The 18485-nt window shown below is 39.7% G+C and overlaps 2 protein-coding genes across 3 annotated transcripts; one reads left to right on the forward strand and one right to left on the reverse strand.

Moving 5' to 3' along the window:
- On the forward strand, positions 1–14125 carry mcm9 (minichromosome maintenance 9 homologous recombination repair factor). Of its 2 annotated transcripts, none has more exons than XM_047573001.1 (15): positions 1–143; positions 2310–2488; positions 3146–3311; positions 3930–4036; positions 5138–5344; positions 5477–5558; positions 6016–6216; positions 6323–6448; positions 6955–7074; positions 7270–7444; positions 8515–8717; positions 9671–9874; positions 11772–11854; positions 12119–12264; positions 12361–14125. In XM_047573001.1, the coding sequence occupies exons 2-15, from the start codon at positions 2321–2323 to the stop codon at positions 14021–14023; spliced, it is 3651 nt and encodes a 1216-aa protein (XP_047428957.1). In that variant the 5' UTR covers positions 1–143; positions 2310–2320; the 3' UTR covers positions 14024–14125. The 2 variants fall into 2 exon arrangements, with proteins under 2 accessions (XP_047428957.1, XP_047428958.1); XM_047573002.1 differs by having other exon boundaries at positions 12406–14125.
- A 1195-nt stretch (positions 14126–15320) lies between these two features.
- LOC124998643 (gap junction Cx32.2 protein-like) lies at positions 15321–17143 on the reverse strand. The gene is made up of 3 exons (XM_047573078.1): positions 16981–17143; positions 16760–16801; positions 15321–16524 (listed from the first exon to the last, which is right to left on the reverse strand). The coding sequence occupies exon 3, from the start codon at positions 16511–16513 to the stop codon at positions 15773–15775; it is 741 nt and encodes a 246-aa protein (XP_047429034.1). The 5' UTR covers positions 16514–16524; positions 16760–16801; positions 16981–17143; the 3' UTR covers positions 15321–15772.
- Between the last annotated feature and the right edge of the window lie 1342 nt (positions 17144–18485).

Consider the following 18485-nt stretch of genomic DNA (forward strand, 5'->3'; position numbering starts at 1 on the left):
AACTGCCCCCAAAGCATAACAGCAGCAAGAAGAAGAAACTGCCAAAAGTCCCAGAAGAAGAAGAGTTAGCCCGCGCGACTTAAGTAATGTGTTTACAACGGGGAAGGAGGTGTTATAGAGACATGTTTCATTGTGAAGATCCGGTACGTTTACATTTATGCATGCTCACCATGTGCAGTTCCCATTATCGACGTGTTATTTTTGGTCTAGAAAATTTCCAATTGCAATGAGCAGATTTCTGAAATGAAATCCGTGGACATTTACAGATCGAAGATAAAGAAAAAAAACGATGAAATGCAGTAACAGGGACAGTTACGGTTTGACTTATTTTGATGTATTTATTCATATTTAAACACATTTGAACTGCTATATCTGTCATGTCAATAGCAGCGCGACCGGCTACTGTAACAAGCGCGCAAACGCTCCATACAACGATAAATACGGGGACAGCTTTAGCCGGGGGACAGGTCATCCAAAACGGAGACTGTCCCCAGAAAGCGGACTTCTGGCCAATAGTGAGCTCACCTAACAGTGGATTACGTAAGGGATAATGCCCGACGAGGTGTCCATTATCAGAAATGAATGGACGACGTCGCGTCGGACGGTTCATGCGTGAACAAATGTTATTAGGCTATGTCTTTATTGTTAATGTTATTAAGCAAGCAAGTTACATTTAAGTTACAAACTGGAGGAGTTAAAGGGTACATACACAGTGGCGGTCAGAACAGAACAGAAAAAAATGAATGTCACAACAGCCCATTAAAAATAAAGCCATGTTGAGCTCTTCCTGGTGGCTGGATGAAGTAAAGATCATTTGCTCCACCTCCTCTGTTAGTGGGTAGGCCAAATTAAAAGTAAAGTGCTTGTTAATTAATTTATTTTTATTTTTTTCCCAGAAATCGGGTTGTCGGGTCACCATTAAAAATTCATATCGTAATGAAAAACTAGGACAAAAAACTAGAAAATATCATCTCTGTCAACAGGGGAATCAAACCCATGACCAGAGCTAATTAAACAGACATATGATCATCTTTCACTGAGCACTGATATTGAGGAGCTGGAATCACACAGGTCGCCTGTGTGTGTGTATATGTGGTAGAGGAGTGTGTGTTGTTGTAACATAAATGTATGGGAGACAGGGATCAGCCGTATTAATAGCAGAGATATCAGAGGAGTCCCTGATTAAGGAATTAGTCTCAGCTGTGGCTCTGGCCTGAGGATCAGAGGTTTCCATGGCAACTTGAGGTGGTTACCAGTGATGACAGAGACAGACAGAAATGGGCAATTCTCCCTCTGCGCTGGACTCGCATCTGGGCTTATTGTGACAAAACAGTAGCTCCTATCAGAAAAAATACGTGGGTGTCGTATGGATTTCCTGAAGACTTTGATAACTTATATGTCTTTCTGTAGTAAATATTTTGGAGGCACGTGCAAGCTAAGTTTTAAACAGGCGCCCCTTCTGCTTCTCTCAGAAAATCTTTGCATTGCAGTCAGTGGAGAGCAGAGAGAGACATGACCGCACTCAGAGGCTCACAGTTTAAATTCTGTAAGTTTCACTGCTTTGACGAGCACATTGTGAGAGACAGAACAAGTTTGTCTACAACTGTACAAAATGTGTGAAGAGTGTAAATTGTGGCCAGGAGGAGCATGGAAAGAGAAAATTTTCAGACAACTTCTCCCACTCCAACTGATGTCACCCACTCTGACACGAACGTTATGTGTACATTGTTCCAAGACATCATGGTCATTGAACAATGATTGATCAAAAACTATAAAACCTATCAAAACGTTTTCCAATACACAAGACTTGTGTCTTCAGTTTAAAGTTCAAATAAAGTTTCTAGGTGAAACGTGAATGTTAGAAAAACTCCCTTGATTTTTCTTTTTATTGTTTCGCCCATCCTATTAATTTCAATGCAAAATTTTTCGCATTTTTTGCAACTTACATCGCGAAAAGTTTCTATTTTGTATTATTTTTGTATTTGACACTAATAATAATAAGAAACACGCTGTATAACAAAAGTGCCACTGGCCAGTGCCTCGGGGTAAAAATACCAGTATTCAGTATGAAGCTCTATGCTGATGTATGTTCAAGTGTCTGTTTTTCAGAAAATTTTAGTTTTACGTGACTTATTTGACGCTATAGAAACAGAGTGTGACATCATGATAGTTAACAGTACCCGTACCAACCATGAACTGTGAACGTAGGACACAAAAGTAATATAAATACTTTAAATAACATTGATAGTGTTATACACAAACAAATATGAAGTTGCCTTAAGAACTGCATTCTTTTTTTATTATTCCAGATGTTCACATCATGATGTTGATAAGCCCAGAGCAGGAGGCCCTGATTGGCCGGGTTTTTGAAACCTACCTGACAGAGCATCATCATGGTGACTTGCTGCAGCACATCGCAGATGCTAATGAAGAGACTCATTGCCCTATTATTGTTAATGCCATGACACTGTTTGAAGCCAATATGGAGGTAATGTTGAGACAATACTTGCATTTGCTATTCGCAATTTGTCTTGTGGATACAATCAGTGTGACATTAATGGGGAACGCTCATTCTGATGTTGGGAATGCTATAAAGTTATAGCTATAAAAGCTTCAAAAAGGAGTCAAAACAGATGAACATACAGTGGTGGATAAAAGTTTTCTGACACCCCTTTAGTATTTTGTCCGTGACTGTATTAAAAGAAATTGCACTTGAAGACCTGAGAGTGATCCTTAATGCAATATTTCACAAATGCATGGGGTGTCCGAAAACTTTTTTTCCACCACTGTAATTCAATACAGTCTGCCATCCCTCAAAGCAGACAGAGTCTCTGTCACTGTGCACCGTGCACGAGTGTAGACAGCGAGAAATTTTTCAGCACTGCAGGTCATATATTAGACAAGAATTGTTTTTCATTTCTTCGCTCAGCCTTATGGAATAGAATTGAGGAGTAAATTCATAAAGACTCTGTCTGTGCTTTCTAACAGTCCACTGAGAATAACTTTTTGCTTCTGTATTTTAATTATTTTTAAACTTGGGTGTCTCTCTTTTTTTCTATTTTAAGCTTTTTGAATCGCCCCTGTTTATCATTTTTACTGTCTGTCTTTGCACGAATATCATGCTGACTGTACTGTCTGATCACAGGTGGGGGACTATTTCAACGCATATCCCTTTGATGTTCTGGCTATATTTGATAAAGTATTACAGAGAAAAGCCACAGAGTTATCGGATGACACCTCTTCCCAGTATGTTGAAAGGCAAAGGACAAAAGGGCAGAGGATGAGACACATTCTTCATGCCCGCATTACAGGTTAGACTTCAGTTGCGTTTTAGATTTAATGTGTTTTACTGTACTGTGCTCTGGGGCCAACTAAACAATTGCTTTCTATTTATTTACATTCAAACCTGATGGTTATTTAAGGCATGTTGTAAAAGCATTATATATGACAATGACTAATATGCTAATAATTATAAAAGTGCCCCTTAAACACAAGCTTTAAAGGTAGTCAGTTAGCTGGATCACCAGAATATATTTCAAGATACAGTAATATCATGTTCATGGTATAAGCTCCTTGGAATAGTTATCAAACAGTGTTTGAATTTTTTTTCTCTGGATACCTTATGCATTTAGCATCTACCTACTGTCTACTAACAAAATAGAAAGTAAACATGGATCTGGAAACCAGGTTGGAGAGTATGACGCAACAAATTTTCTGAGCCTGTTTGAAACCAGCCACCTTGCTTCTTTAGCTCCTTGGTAATGTAGATGTCCACAGTTAGTACAGCGTGATTTCACAAATGAACTGGATGTGATGTAGATGTCACATAGTCAGGGGGATAATGTAGCTTTGAATTTCTGGAATCAAATGATCATAATAGACAATCATGTCTTTAAGACTAGTATTAATAGCACGTCTCATGTGTCCAGGTTTGCCAGTGTGTCCAGAGCTGACCAGAGAAACTATTCCAAGATCCAGAGATGTAGGACACTTTTTGTCTGTGACTGGTACTGTTATACGCACCAGTGTTGCCAAGGTAACATTTCATGTGTTTTCAACAATTAGCTGAAACTGAACAGAATTTGACCATTTCCCCCTCTCATCTCTCATGTGACTATAGAGCGCACCTCAATATAAGCCACACCCACAAAGTTTAAAAAAAAAAAAAGGAAATATAAATATATAAGCCGCTGATATCTAATGAACTGATAAGTTTAATTGAACATAACTGAACTCATCAGTTTCCGAACGGTGCCTGTAACATAAAAGTAAAAGTACTGATCAAACAAAACAGAAAAGTTATTGGTTTATTCATCCTCCTCCTGCGCACTGAAACCACTGAAGTCATCTTCTTCATCCCGGGGTAAAGCTGGCTGAAAATGATGCTTTTCACATGCGGCCAGTTTTTGTGATTTATCGCAAAAAAAAAAAAAAAAAAAAAAAATCCACAGAAAAGCAGCATCTTTGCATAAGCCGCATGGTTCAAAGCGTGGGGAAAAAGTAGCGGCTTATAGTCCGGAAAATATGGTAATTTGTTTATTTGCACAATGAAGAAGAATTGAAGAATGAAACATTAAAATGGTATAAAAACGGTTAGCTGTTGTTCAGGAGGGATGGAAGCCAAGAAAGGCTTATGAAATACCTCCTATGTAAATGTATCTAAGTATCTACAAATGTAAAGTAAAATGAAACTACAAATAAGACCTGTCTATCTATCTGTCTGTCATTCAGTCAGTTGTTATATTCCATTTTGTGGAAACAAAATTCCAGTTGTTTCACCAAATTGTTCATACATGTGAAAAACAAATTATGCTCTGGTTACTAAATGTCCTTTTTTTGATCTGAGCATGATCCTGAACAACAATTCCTAGTAATTTGTCATACTTACGGTAGTGTTTTTTTCTTTCTTTCCTTTTTAATGAAGAAGGTTGATTTATATAGCATTTACAGGGAGACACAGCATTTTTGGTAAATGCATGGAGATAACGAATATATAAATCTTAATCTTGGTTTTAATTTTGTGACATTTTATTTAAAATGTCTTAGATGTGAGTAAGTTACACATAAGTGTTGTCACATCTTTATTTTCTGTTACTTAAAATTTTACTGAACAAGTTTTTTCCCCATGTTTTCACAGGTTCTGGAATATGAGCGTGATTATATGTGTGCCAGGTGTCGTCATGTTTTCACCGTACAGGCTGATTTTGACCAGTTTTATACCTTTGTCCCGCCGGTGAGCTGTCCTAACCCTGATGGCTGTAACTCGTACAAATTCAGCTGTCTCTCAGGAGGATCTGAGCCTGCAGTTTGCAGGGACTACCAGGAGATCAAGATCCAGGAGCAAGTAAAGCAGCTATGCATATGATCTTCATTATTTATCTAATTATTTATCAAACAGAAGTCAGGGGGGGTGGGGGGATTTATTTATTAGAGTGTTTGATGTGTGGATTATACATTGGTGTCCATGTTACCACAGGTGCAGAGGCTGTCAGTGGGCAGCATTCCCCGTTCTTTAGTGGTAGTTCTGGAGGATGATCTGGTTGACTGCTGTAAATCTGGTAAGAACTGTACCATAATCATGTCATCCATTTTTATAGTAAAAATGAATCTAAATTCTGATGATATTATCATGAATTAAATGTGTGATCTGTGCACAAAGGCAAACTAAACAAACACTGAGTCCCCCCCATACATATACCTTCCAGATTCATCTGATTTACTAAGCACACTCACAAGACCGCACACCAAACAACACACACACCGAGTACATATCCCAGCTCTTTTGTCTGTGTCATGTAAGTTAAAATACTGTAAATAAATGTGACAGGAGACACATGACAAGATGCTGGCGTTTCCTCCAAATTGCTTGTGTGACTGAAAATCAATGCAAGGCCCAATTGAAATATAGATATAGCATGAAACCACATTACTCATTTCCCCCTGTCTGTATACGTGTATAGTGTCCTGCTCCTACTGTAGTTTTCAATAATTGTGTGCTGTATGGGATACTTTCAGGAGATGATGTGACTGTTTATGGAGTGGTGTGTCTGCGCTGGAAGTCTTTTTATGATGGCACTCGCTGCGAAGTAGAGCTGGTCCTCAAAGCTAACAATGTAGAGGTAAACAACCAGCAGGCCGCCACTGCTCTTCTCATGAAGGATGTAGAGAAAGAATTTGAAGACTTCTGGAACAGCAACAGACACAATCCCCTGGCGGGTATGTACAGGTGTCCACATGATCCTACTGCATTGTTGTATTTCTTGTTTTATTTTCATGTCACTGAGAGATGCTATTCTTTGTTATTCTTTTGGATTTCCTACAGGTAGAAACCAGATCTTGTTGAGCCTTTGCCCACAGGTTTTTGGCATGTACGTGATTAAATTGGCTGTGGCCATGGTGTTGGCTGGAGGAGTGCAGAGAATAGACTCTTCTGGGACCAAGATCAGAGGTATCTGTTTTGTTTCTGAAGTGACACCTGAGACACAGGAACTAATACGCTATACGACAGAATAAGTTGTTATCCTTGTGTTGCATTCATCTATTTTTCCACCTCAAATACAAATGACACACTGACAGTCGAGCCCTGCACCTCCTCGAGTGTTCTTGGGCAAGACAACAACAAACTGACAGGCAAACACTTCTCTCCACTTGGTATGCAGGTTTATATGTTCAGACAGATGAGTGAGAGGCATGACAGTTCATGTCAGATGGCTTATTTTATTTTATTCTGATCTTATTTCATTTTATTTCCACTTGTGCTTTTAAGAACATTTCTTTTAAGTGAAACTAAGCTACTGTGACCAAGTAATTTCCCTTGTGGTTCATTAAAGTCTGTTTATGTCTAAGTAATGACCTGTGATCTCAGTATGGAAAATAACAAATGTTTGCTTTATGCTAGTTTTTGTGTTTGGAAAAGCTGTAGATTGCATCTTATTAGATTATTGTCCTCTGTAGGTGAGTGCCACATGCTGCTGGTGGGTGATCCTGGCACAGGGAAGTCTCAGTTCCTGAAGTATGCAGCTAAAATCACATCACGCTCTGTGCTTACAGCTGGAATTGGATCAACAAGTGCAGGTAGGCCCTTTTCACTGTCATCATCTTGGCTTAAAAGAATCCTTTGACCAGAATCCTTCTGGGTGTATTTATCCACTACAAAGAATTTGCCATTAAGGGCCCGATTTTCTCAGATAATGAGTTATATATTCTTAAAAAAACAAACAGAACTGGTTCATTTTTTACTATAGTAACTGAATATGTTACTTGTGGAAGGATTGACAGTAGCAGCAGTGAAGGATGGAGGTGACTGGCATCTGGAGGCAGGGGCTCTGGTCCTCTCGGATGGTGGTCTGTGCTGTATTGACGAATTCAACAGCATCAAGGAACACGATCGCATCAGCATCCATGAAGCTATGGAGCAACAGTCTATTAGTGTGGCCAAAGCTGGGTATGCCCACCATGCATACACTTTCATACTGGGGATTTCACAAAATCAGAAATTTAATACAACTTTCAAAATTAAGGAAAGAATATTAAAACACCAGAAACACCTTATTTTGTCGGTTACAGTTTAACAATGTGGCACATTTATCTCTTGTGTCCTATTATTGCATAGGGATGAATTCTGTAGTAGTTTCTTACTGGTGCTTTGACAGCAATAGTGAGCTATATTTTCACGGCAAGATACTATTGTGCCTCGAAGTTCTATGTGAGAAAGTATGGAAAATGGGAGGGCATGTATGTCAGTGTAATCACAAAGCCAAATGAGCCTGTGAGTGAAGGGGAGAAATGTTATGACAGGATACGCAACAGTGTATATTGATGTCTTGCAGACATTACTTGGTAAGTGAGCAGGGAGCTTTTGTTTTGGCATCTTGTCTGCCATTTTAAAAGCCAGGCTAAGGTAGACACCACCTATCCACCTTCTGTTGGTCACCGTATCGAGAATCCAGTGGGTGACGTCACAATGTCCATAGTATATACAGTCCGTGATGCCAGCCAAACCCAGAATCTGAAATTTATTTACCGTTGTAGACATCTGAAGTTTCCACTTAGATGTTTCTTCCAAGTAATGCTCTGGACTTTTGTTTTTTTTTTCTTTTAGTGAGGTCAAGGGGTTGAATTTGTTGCACCACTGGCTGCAATAGATCTGTGTTGATCACCTATCAAATTGGCATAATATGTGAAAAATGAGGCTTCCGTTTTCTTCCCTTGCACAAAAGCTCACTGTTTCAGATGGTGAATAACAAGGGTATCGATTTCCAAATTATAAATTATACAACATTACCCAGGTGCAGATGAATGACAGGTAGCCTCAGTAGTCCATGTTGTTGATGGTGAGAACACAGTGGATGCTTGTAGTTTTCTGTCCGACTGCTCTAAAAAGCTGAATTATGGTAGCAAATGCTCACATAAATTTTAAGCCATTCGATTTAGTAGATGCTAACTGTTAAGTTGGCGCTTTATTCACTTTTCTGTTTAATTCCAAAGCTCTTCTGTTCTTACTCTCCTCTACAGTATTGTGTGTAAGCTGAACACTCGAACTACCATCCTCGCTGCTACGAACCCCAAAGGCCAGTACAATCCCAACGAGCCACTGTCTGTGAACGTAGCCCTGGCCAGCCCTTTGCTGAGTCGTTTTGACCTGGTCCTAGTTCTACTGGACACCAAAAATGCAGAGTGGGACCGCATCATCTCCTCTTTCATACTGGAAGACAGAGGTTAGAGGATTTGCTTTTGAAAAAGTTCAAACATCAGCGAAAGAAAGGGCAAGATAAAGGAGACAAAATCTACTGAATCATGTTAAATGTTATGTGTAGGTGTGATATTATAATTTTATTGTACATTTCATATTACACTTTATTGTACAATATCCCTCTGCTCAATTTGGCTTGAGCTGTAACTACCTAGAGACATGAAACTTAGCATAAGCTATAACCAGGAATGATGCATATGTTCCACAAAAGAATACAATGGCACTCTAATCTCTCAGAACTGTCAAGATTTTGAAAGGCTGCATCACCATGCTCCAGGAGTCCTGTTGACTTCATAACAACAAAAAAATATTGGACACAAAAAAACAATATACATATACCTTACCTATACGTCAAACTGTCTTAGACTAGTTCTGATAAACTCTGCTCAGACATCCTGCGCCATCTCCTGTACATCTCTTTACTACCCAATAAAAGAGGGTATACAGTTACAGTGTGTGTATGACCTATTGCATGTTGGATTACATTACTCGACTTGTAGTTAAGAAGCTGAACTCAAGCGAGGACTCTTATAACCCACCCTCAGATTCAGGTTAACCAACCAGTGAAAAAAAGGAGCAAAACACAGAAGAAGAATTTAAAAAATGATAAAATATTTATTTTGGTGTTAAACAACTTCTTGAATGTAAACTGAAAGTGAGACTGTGTGACTTGGCTTGTCCGCTGAAGACAATAAAACTGATACAGGTCTATACTGTTACATTTATTTATTTGGTTCTTTGGATTACTTATATATCACTTTATTTTTAGCCAGTTGAGCTGCTTATTTCTTTTGAGAGCAAAACCCTCCAAACAAAGTATTGAATAATGTAGTTTTCATATTGTTTTCATACCCATTTATTAAGATCATCATTGAATATTAAAGTGCTGAAATGTGTTTCCTCTTATCTTGCTCTAAGGACTACCCGCTGAGTCTTCTGGTCTGTGGTCCTTGGAGAAAATGAAAGCCTATTTCAGTCTGATCAAACGACTGCAGCCTCAGGTGTCTGAGGAGGCAAATTGCATCTTGACGCGTTATTACCAGCTACAAAGACAGAGTGATGGCCGCAACGCTGCGCGCACCACCATCCGTATGTTGGAGAGTCTGAGCAGACTGGCTGAAGGTGAGAGAGATGGTTTACTTCACGGTGGCTCAGTCGTTTCTGAGTTTGTTTACTTCAAGGTGACCTGAGCCTTTGACTCTAATTAATGGGTTGTGGTTGTTTATCATGCAAACACAATTCATGAAGAATTAAAGATTGTTTAAAAAAGACAATACTTGAAGAGATATTTCCAATAAAAAAAAAGTTCTGTTTCAAATCAAGGAAACCCGCTTTCAAAATACTGACTTTTGTAACGTTGGTAATTACTAGATCTCAAGCCTTTCACACGGCATACTCAAGGGTATTGTGTATCCTCAAGTACGGTAGTATCAGTAAATTCAGACATTTCTGAAAATACTTATCTGGTTCCAGATTACAAAGGATTAATATCAAAATGATCTTACTATCCATTCTGCTGAATGTAATGTTTGACAGTGACTATTCTAAAATAATAAGTTGCCCATAAAAACAGTCCTGCTGTATATTGCAAGACAAGCATGTATGATGCCTCGTGACAATTGTGTAATTGAGAAGAAAACCATGTTCAGTATTTATCCACTGCATTGTATTGTGGTTTCAATTTTACAGAGTTTGATATTTGAGATAAAACAATGTACCCAAAAACTTCACCTTTGCTTGGTGCCAGGTTAGATACAGATACAGAGCAAATGCAACTTCTCCATGTTCATATACACATACATTCCAAAGTGAGGATTGATGCTCTGTCAGTGGTTCTGTGCTGTCTGGTTGTCTACAAGCGGTATCCTAAACTCAGTGGGCAGTCTCCATTACAAAACACGTGATTTCATCGCTTTTATCTTTTCTATTCTGTGTCTGTAAGTGCTAACCACCCAAGACAGAAATAGATAGATGCAAGTAAGTCTGAAAGTCTTTTTCAGCTTGACTGCTTCCCGTTGCTCTCGAGTTCACTGGTAAAGTCTGACCCCTTCAGGACAATTGCATGAACTCTTCAAGATGCTCCAGTTTAGTACAGTGGTGGAAAAAAGTTTTCGGACACCCCATGTATTTGTGAAATGTTGCATTAAGAATAATTTTTTAGATCTTCAAGTGAAATACTAAACAAATTCCAAAATAACCATTAAAAACTTAAATTTGATTGGTTCCATAAAAATACATAAGAATTTTTGAATATTGGATAATTTTGGTACCAGTGATCCAATAATGAAGGGTGTGCTTTTTATTAAAAGACACATTTTTCTGTTGCTGTGCTTCGTGTCTATATAAAGCCAGTATGTTTGAAAGTTCTTCAGAGACAAAAATGGCTAAAACAAGGAAACTAACGCAGGAAACACGAAAGTCAGATGCAGTCCTTCAGCAGTTGGATCCACTCTGCACAAACAGACAAACCAGGATCTGAGCATCCAAGGGTTTCTTCAGCAAGAAATAATCACATCGTGATCCACACATGCAGGGAAAACCGCCAAATGACATCACAGAAGCTCCAACAGCGGTGATCAAACCAAACTGGTGTCCAGTGTTCCACCTGCACTGTACATGGTAGACTTGTAGATCACGGCTTAAAGTCCTACAAGACTGTCAAGAAGCCCCTGATCACTGAGAGACTGAGGTTACGGCGGCATCCAAGCACACAAGAACTGGACAGTCAGGGACTGGAAGTAGATTCTGTGGTCAGATGAGTCCAGTTTGCAGCTTTATCTTCTTCCCGCTAATGTGAAGTTACACAGAATGTCAGGCTGTGGCTGTGGCCAAAATTTAGTGTTTAACTTACTTGTCGGCTTCACCCCACCCATTAATTGCAGTTTTGTGATGTAAGATTATTTCTTTAAATGTAATACAAAGACGTCTTGGGGAAATGAAATACAAATAAACTGAATTATAGCTACATAAAACAAGTAAGACTGTACCAGTGACTAATAACTATTTGTCAATGTTACAGCCCATGCCAAGCTCATGTATAGAGAGACAGTGACTATAGAGGATGCCATCATTGCTGTCTCTGTTATGGAATGCTCCATGCAGGTAAGAGGCTACAATAATCAATAATTATCCAAATAAAATGTTGTTGTTGTCATTTTAGATCTGTTTTTTGACCACCATTGCTGTCGGTGAAGTGTCTTGTCAATGACAGAAGCAGTGTTAATTTGATAAAGACTAGCTTGGGGATGTTGACAGAAAACCTTTGGTTGCGTTAAAATGGTTAAATCACCAATTAATAAACAAAATAATTTTTGCAGTCTGAGCTTTTGTGGCAGTTTGTAACTTCAAGGTGCATTGTTCTTTTAGGGTGGCGCTCTGCTGGGAAATGTAAATACATTACTTACCTCATTCCCCACTGACCCTGATCAGCAGTATCAAACTCAGTGTCAGATACTGCTGGAAGGACTGAACCTACCTTTGCTCCTTCAGACTGAGATGAACAGACTGGCCAGGTGAGCTATATACGCAGTATAACAATAGTGCCTCGGGGCTACGCATGTTTCTTTTTGAGGTGATATTGTGTAATGACGTTTGTTTTTTGAGCACAGATCCGGACTAACATCACACACATCTGGATTTTCTTTGTTCACTAGACTAAAAAGGAACACATCAGCGGCTTCCCAGCATCAAATCAGAGGCACAGACTCCATCAACTATGACACCAGTAACTTGAACAGCTCTGTCACAGTAGAGAGTGGCTTGAACTTCTTTCACTCCTCCACTCCATCACAGTCACCAGATGATATGACCGTGCCCATTGTTACATCAACTCAAGCAAACCTTCGCAGGAAACCAAACCCCATTTGCTTGGATACATCTGTAATAACCAAACATCTGAACTATGAAACTGAGGAAGAGGATCTGACTAACACTGGTAGAGTTCTTTCACATCCTTTGGAAACTATTACCTCTTTTCCAAAAGAAAGAAACACAAACAGAGTGACAAATAAAAACATTACAGAACAGAGGACACAAGAGGAAGTCATCCAGTCTAAAAGACAGAAGGGTGAAGTGCAGCCAGAGTCAACGGGGTATGTGTTTCAGAAGGTTTCAAAGAGTCTGAGAAAGCTGAATCACCGGCAGTGTGATGAAGAGGGAGGACAAAGACACGGGAAGCGAGTGGTGTATGGAGATGAAAATGTGGCAGATGATTTAGATACATTATCAGATTGCCACACTAGTGCACCGTCATCAGTTGCAAACAGCCAATCACATGTCTTGGATCAGCATGGCCTGTCCACGGTCACTGATAGGACATTTGATAAGAAGCACAGGGGAGGCCTGTGTGGGACTAAAACAATTAGTGCTACACTGCAGGAAAAAAAGGCAGCCGAAGCTGAAACACAAACGGACCCGCATGCAAAGCTGTCAGGTTTTATGTTCAAACCGAGGAAAATGACAACTTTAAGTGACACTATTGGTGACTCAGAAAAGAATTTCCATAATCCAGAAGGTGGATGCAAGGGAGAGAGGGGATCTGTAGTCATGACTTGTTTGACATCAGTAGACACTGATAATATTTTTTCAACTAACAGAGACCAAGTGGAGAAAGGTAGCACTGTTGGTAGAAAAAAGTGTAATGGTACAGATAATCCCCATCAACACAAAATCAACATGGGTGATGGCGCCCAAGTGGATTCCTTTTCCAAATCAGACCCAATCAAATGCACTGTATCTTCATCAACTATTGCTAAACTCTCAAGGTTCTCATTCACTTCCACAATCAAATCTACAAGTTCAACAGTCGAAACTAGAGGGGAAAAAAGTCTTCTTGAGCGCAACCATTTTGAATGTTTGAGAGCTAATTCAAAAGAGGAAACGTTTTGTTTACGCAACCCCAGTTCCTTTGAAAAGAAGAGAAATGCAACTGTTCCCATGGACAAAGTAAGGGATGTGCTAGACACATTGGGAGAGGAACATGAACATGGGACAGACTCGTCATCTATGCCACACTGCAAAACAACAGATCGTACTCATGCTGCAAACCACAGTAATAGTGTAAGAATATTGAATGATGGCCCAGTTAACTGTCAAAGTACTGTCAGCGTGAAGAAGAGAAAGTGTTTTGAACTGGGCCCTCTACCGTCTACTGCTGGTGGTGGCTCTGAGGGTTTGTTCTCTGGACGGTCTCTGTTTGGCTCTACCGAGGTTACTAATGATCTACTTGACACTGACTGGGACAAAGAGGTTTCAAAAAAAGCCAAAATCTGACATTATGAGCTGGATAAAGAATTCTATGCCTGAAAAGACTGTGGATCCATACTGTTGGCAGCATGAAAATAAAAATAAAAAAATAAAACACAGTGGCCAAAATCCCTTCATGTACTTTCTTTAACCTTCTCACTTCAAATGATATTTTCCATTACTGAGTTTTGCCAAGTGTGATTGACACTTAATTGAATCATTAAAGTCTGTCCAAGTTTAAGTTGCTGCTCTATGTAGTATGCACATTATGCACTATTCAGTGTTGGGAACTTGATCATCACTGATTAAGTACATGGGTCTGCTGACTGTAAGATTAAAGCCACTACCACTACCATTAGACATTAAACTGCTCTCAGACACATTGTAAAGTTTTGCAGTCTGTCCACGGCCATTACTTTTTCTCTTTCACAGACGTTGTGTCTGCTGTGCTTGACATTTGTGTTGCCGTTAAGCTGTTCTAAGGGTAAAGTTTAAGCAACTTTGCCTGAATCATGAGGATGTATTGAAAGGCAGGCTTTTTGAGCCTGAGACTGAAACTTCCTTGTTTTTTAGAAGTTCACAGAAAACTTCACTTTGAAAGACATGAGTTCTGCTTGCTGGGTTGATGTGTCATGGAGCCAGTTATTCACAATTTGAATTCATATATAAAGTGAAAATCTGCAGGGGATTACTCTCATTTTTTAACAGCCACACTGAAGGCCGCTCATGGTAACGTGTTGAGAGCACATTGTCAACTCACCCTGATAAATACAGCTGATTTTAAATAGAATAAACAGATGAGCCGGGCAGTCTGACCTACTTTGTACAGGGTCATACTATGACAGCTTCTACCTCAGTACCAGGTACTCCCACCCCATAGCAATGACACATCTTGAAGGCAGCAGCCATCCCCAGCAGGATGCAGTCTGACCCAAGCGTGCACACAAAAACGTTTTAGGAAAGCAACTTAAAAAACAGCACAAGGTGTTGACCTGGCCTCCAAATTCACTAGAACCTAAACTGATCAAGTATCTGTGAGATGATCCACAGAGGCCCCTCGCCTCAACCCCTACAACCCAAAGACCCCCACTAACAACACTGTGTTACCAGACACCACAGGACACCCTCAGAAGGTCCATGTCCATTCTCTGATGAGTCATTACTGTTTTGTAGGCACAAGAGAGACCTGCACAATATAAGGAAGGTTATAATGTTATGACAGATCAGTGCAAAGCATAATTAAAAAAAAAAAAGCTGAAAAATGAGGCAGCTGAAAAAGAAATCTACAGCACACACACTACATACAACATACATACAAAGATTCTGAGAGTATTTTAGGCTGATGATTTATTTAAATGATTTACAATTAGTATTTAATGCCAATGGCAGTGATATTCATCTGGTGACTGTGAAGAGTGGGACAGTTTATTCTAATTTTAGTTTACCCAGAATTTTTAATTTGAATGATCAGCACCTGGAGTAACCCATTGTTATTTCAAAGCTCATGGTATAAAGCTATACATAAACAAACAACAGTACATTTTACACAGCTTTAGTGATATAACTGATTTCATTGTTAACAATACACAGGCTTAAAGAGGTAGACTACTTAACTATAAACTTTTTCTTAAAGTGTCCCATTTTCAAGTTAACCACTTGTACACAATTTGACAGACAGTGCTAACAGATAAGTGAAATACAGTAAGTTGTGTAAATAGAGTGGGTAACGAAATGCAGAACTCTCACAATCAGCAATCTTAAGCAGTTTACAGTTCTTCAACAAAATGTAGCCCTCTCACATGGTTTCATTTGATAGACCTCTGGGGGGTTTGAGGTGCTTCTCTTTCTTTTGCTTTCCTTGATCTTTGAGACCATTAGGTGGAAGAACTCTACAATGTTGAGGAGCACAGATAGGACCGACATAGCCAACATAAAGACAATAAAGATGCTTTTCTCTTTGGGACGACTAATGAAGCAGTGAACTGCTGGCGTACAGGGATATTCGGAACATACAATTTTTGAAGGCATAATTATGTAGCCATAGATGTAGTACTGTCCTACAATAAATGCCACCTCAAGCATAACCTTGACCGCCAACTGAATAATGTAGCTGGCAAGCAAGGGACCCTTAAGCTCCACTTTGCCACGCTCGTCTGAATACCATAGACTTTTACCAGGCTTCTGCTCCAAGCGTCTTCTCCGTTTGTTTTCTTTGCGGATCACCAGCAAGACGTGGCCCAGATAGATGAGGGTTGGTGTGGAGACAATGAGTATCTGGAGGACCCAGAAGCGTGTGTGGGACAAAGGGAAGGATTTGTCGTAGCAAGTGGTTTTGCATCCAGGGGAGTGGGTGTTACAGTACATGTTCGATTGTTCATCTCCCCATATTTTATCTATTCCGGCAGCCAGAATGAAGACCCGGAAGAGAAAGAGAACGGTCAGCCAGACCTTGCCCACCACAGTTGAGTGCGATTGCACTTTGTCCAACAGACTAGACAAGAATGACCACTCCCCCATAATGACAGCCTCTAAGAGAGAAGACAACAAAAATGAATGATGGACACACAGCCAAGTTGTTCCATGGGAACAGTTGGCATTTTGACATTATCACTAAATATTTGATTTTTATTAAGGTGACAATCTCATTGATGCTTATGCTATTCAAGTATATTACATTTACCTGTGGGAACAATATATAATAATAATAAGAGGATCAAATATTTGCTGGTGCAAATATATCACCAAAAATAATAATGTACTTACTTTTTCATGTAAGTGTACAGATGTTCCAGGCAAATTTCACATCTGTCAAGTCAGCAAGAGAAAACTTACTGTTACATAATAATAAGGCACAACTTTCTAACTCTAATTAATTCCACTTCCAATCATGCAAGAAATGGTCAAATAATTATATTGTATGTATATATTAACAAATCTATATTTCAGATGATATTTACTTTTCTCGTGGTAATTATTGTTCCTACCTCAGTAGTGACAAATTCCTTGTTCAAGTGAGCCCTGTAAGTCGAATGAGATTCTCTCACTTCCTTCTTATAACCAAGCACATATTGCAGAATCATCACATTCCTCCCTATTCCTCCTTTGTATGACCCACCCACACACTTGTGATGGCTGTTACTCAGTGTGATTGACAGAGACACTGTTGTGACACTTTTTATGAGTGATGTTACAAAGACACGTACTACCCACGTAGACCAGACCAGACCAGACCAAACCAGAACATACAGCCAGGCAGCCCCACCCCATAGCAATGACACTCCTTGTTGTGGGATGTCTAAGTAACATCCACATGAATACTAGGTCCAACAGTTTCCCAGCAGAACAATAATTTGTCATTTGTGTTATTTACCTCTCCTGTCACTGGTTTTAATGTTGTGGCTAACAACATTCTGTTGCCAGACCTACACAATATTAAGTCATAATATAATGTCTGATTGGTATATATTGACTCTCCTGTCAGCTTATGTTCTGACCATGGTAAGCTCATAGTCTACACAGAGTAGCAAAAGAAAAATTGTCTGACTTGTTGGAGGGAACTTCTTTTATTTGGTCCAGATTTCCTCTCTTGAGACTTTAGAAGTCTTATGGAGGTCTTCACTAAGTATGGTATCATTCCAGTCTCTTTTCCCACAGGGAACTGTTCTGTCCCCTTTCCTGTTAACTCCTTGCACCTCTGATTTCTGAAACAGCTCTGGGTCCTGCTACCTGCATAAGTTCTCTGATGACTCTGCAGTGGTACGGTGTTTCAGAGATGGACAGGAGGTGGAGTATAGGACACTGATCCTAGATTTTGTAGAGTGGCCCCGGGCAAATCACCTACTCCTGAACATGGACAAGACCAAGGTACTGGTCATTGACTTCAGGAGGAAGAGGACTTCAATGGAGCCCATCATCATTCCAGGGCCTGGGGTGGAAGTAGTGGACCGCTACAAGTACCTGGGAGTCCACATGAACAACAGACTGGACTAGGGGGACAACAGTGATGCTGTGTACAAGAAGGACCTGAGTAGACTCTACTTTCTCAGGAAGCTCAGGTCTTTAAATGTGTGCAGTGAGTTACTAGAGTTGTTCTAACAGTCTGTTGGTGCGAGTGCCCTGTTCTTTGCTGTGGTTTGTTGGGGAAGTAATACCAGCAAAAAAGATCATCATCAGTAGAACCAACAAATTGATCCGAAAGGCTGGACATGTGATCGGTAGGGAGTTGGAGTCATTTGTCTCAGTGAGGGACGAGAGGACACTGGATAAACTGCTCTCCATTATGGACTATCCATCCCATCCACTACACCAAACATAAAGGGTCAGAGGAGCGCATTCTCCAGCAGACTGATTCAGCTCTGCTGCCATAGTGAATGCTACAGAACTTCATTTATTCCTTATTCTATCAAGCTGTATAACAGCCCATCTTTTTGTGTCAGTTAAGCTACTATGATCACTTAATTTCTCTTGTGGATCATTAAAGTCTGTCTAA

Source organism: Mugil cephalus, chromosome 21, assembly GCF_022458985.1.
Source record: "Mugil cephalus isolate CIBA_MC_2020 chromosome 21, CIBA_Mcephalus_1.1, whole genome shotgun sequence".
Lineage (NCBI taxonomy): Eukaryota > Metazoa > Chordata > Actinopteri > Mugiliformes > Mugilidae > Mugil > Mugil cephalus.

Bases quoted from the DNA above. Each gene is read 5' to 3' on its own strand.
- mcm9 (XM_047573001.1), top strand. From the start codon at position 2,321: ATGATGTTGATAAGCCCAGAGCAGGAGGCCCTGATTGGCCGGGTTTTT. The intron at 5,559-6,015 runs GTAAGAACTGTA...GGATACTTTCAG, and splicing joins GGTTGACTGCTGTAAATCTG to GAGATGATGTGACTGTTTAT. The intron at 7,445-8,514 runs GTATGCCCACCA...TCTCCTCTACAG, and splicing joins ATTAGTGTGGCCAAAGCTGG to TATTGTGTGTAAGCTGAACA.
- LOC124998643 (XM_047573078.1), bottom strand. From the start codon at position 16,513: ATGGGGGAGTGGTCATTCTTGTCTAGTCTGTTGGACAAAGTGCAATCG.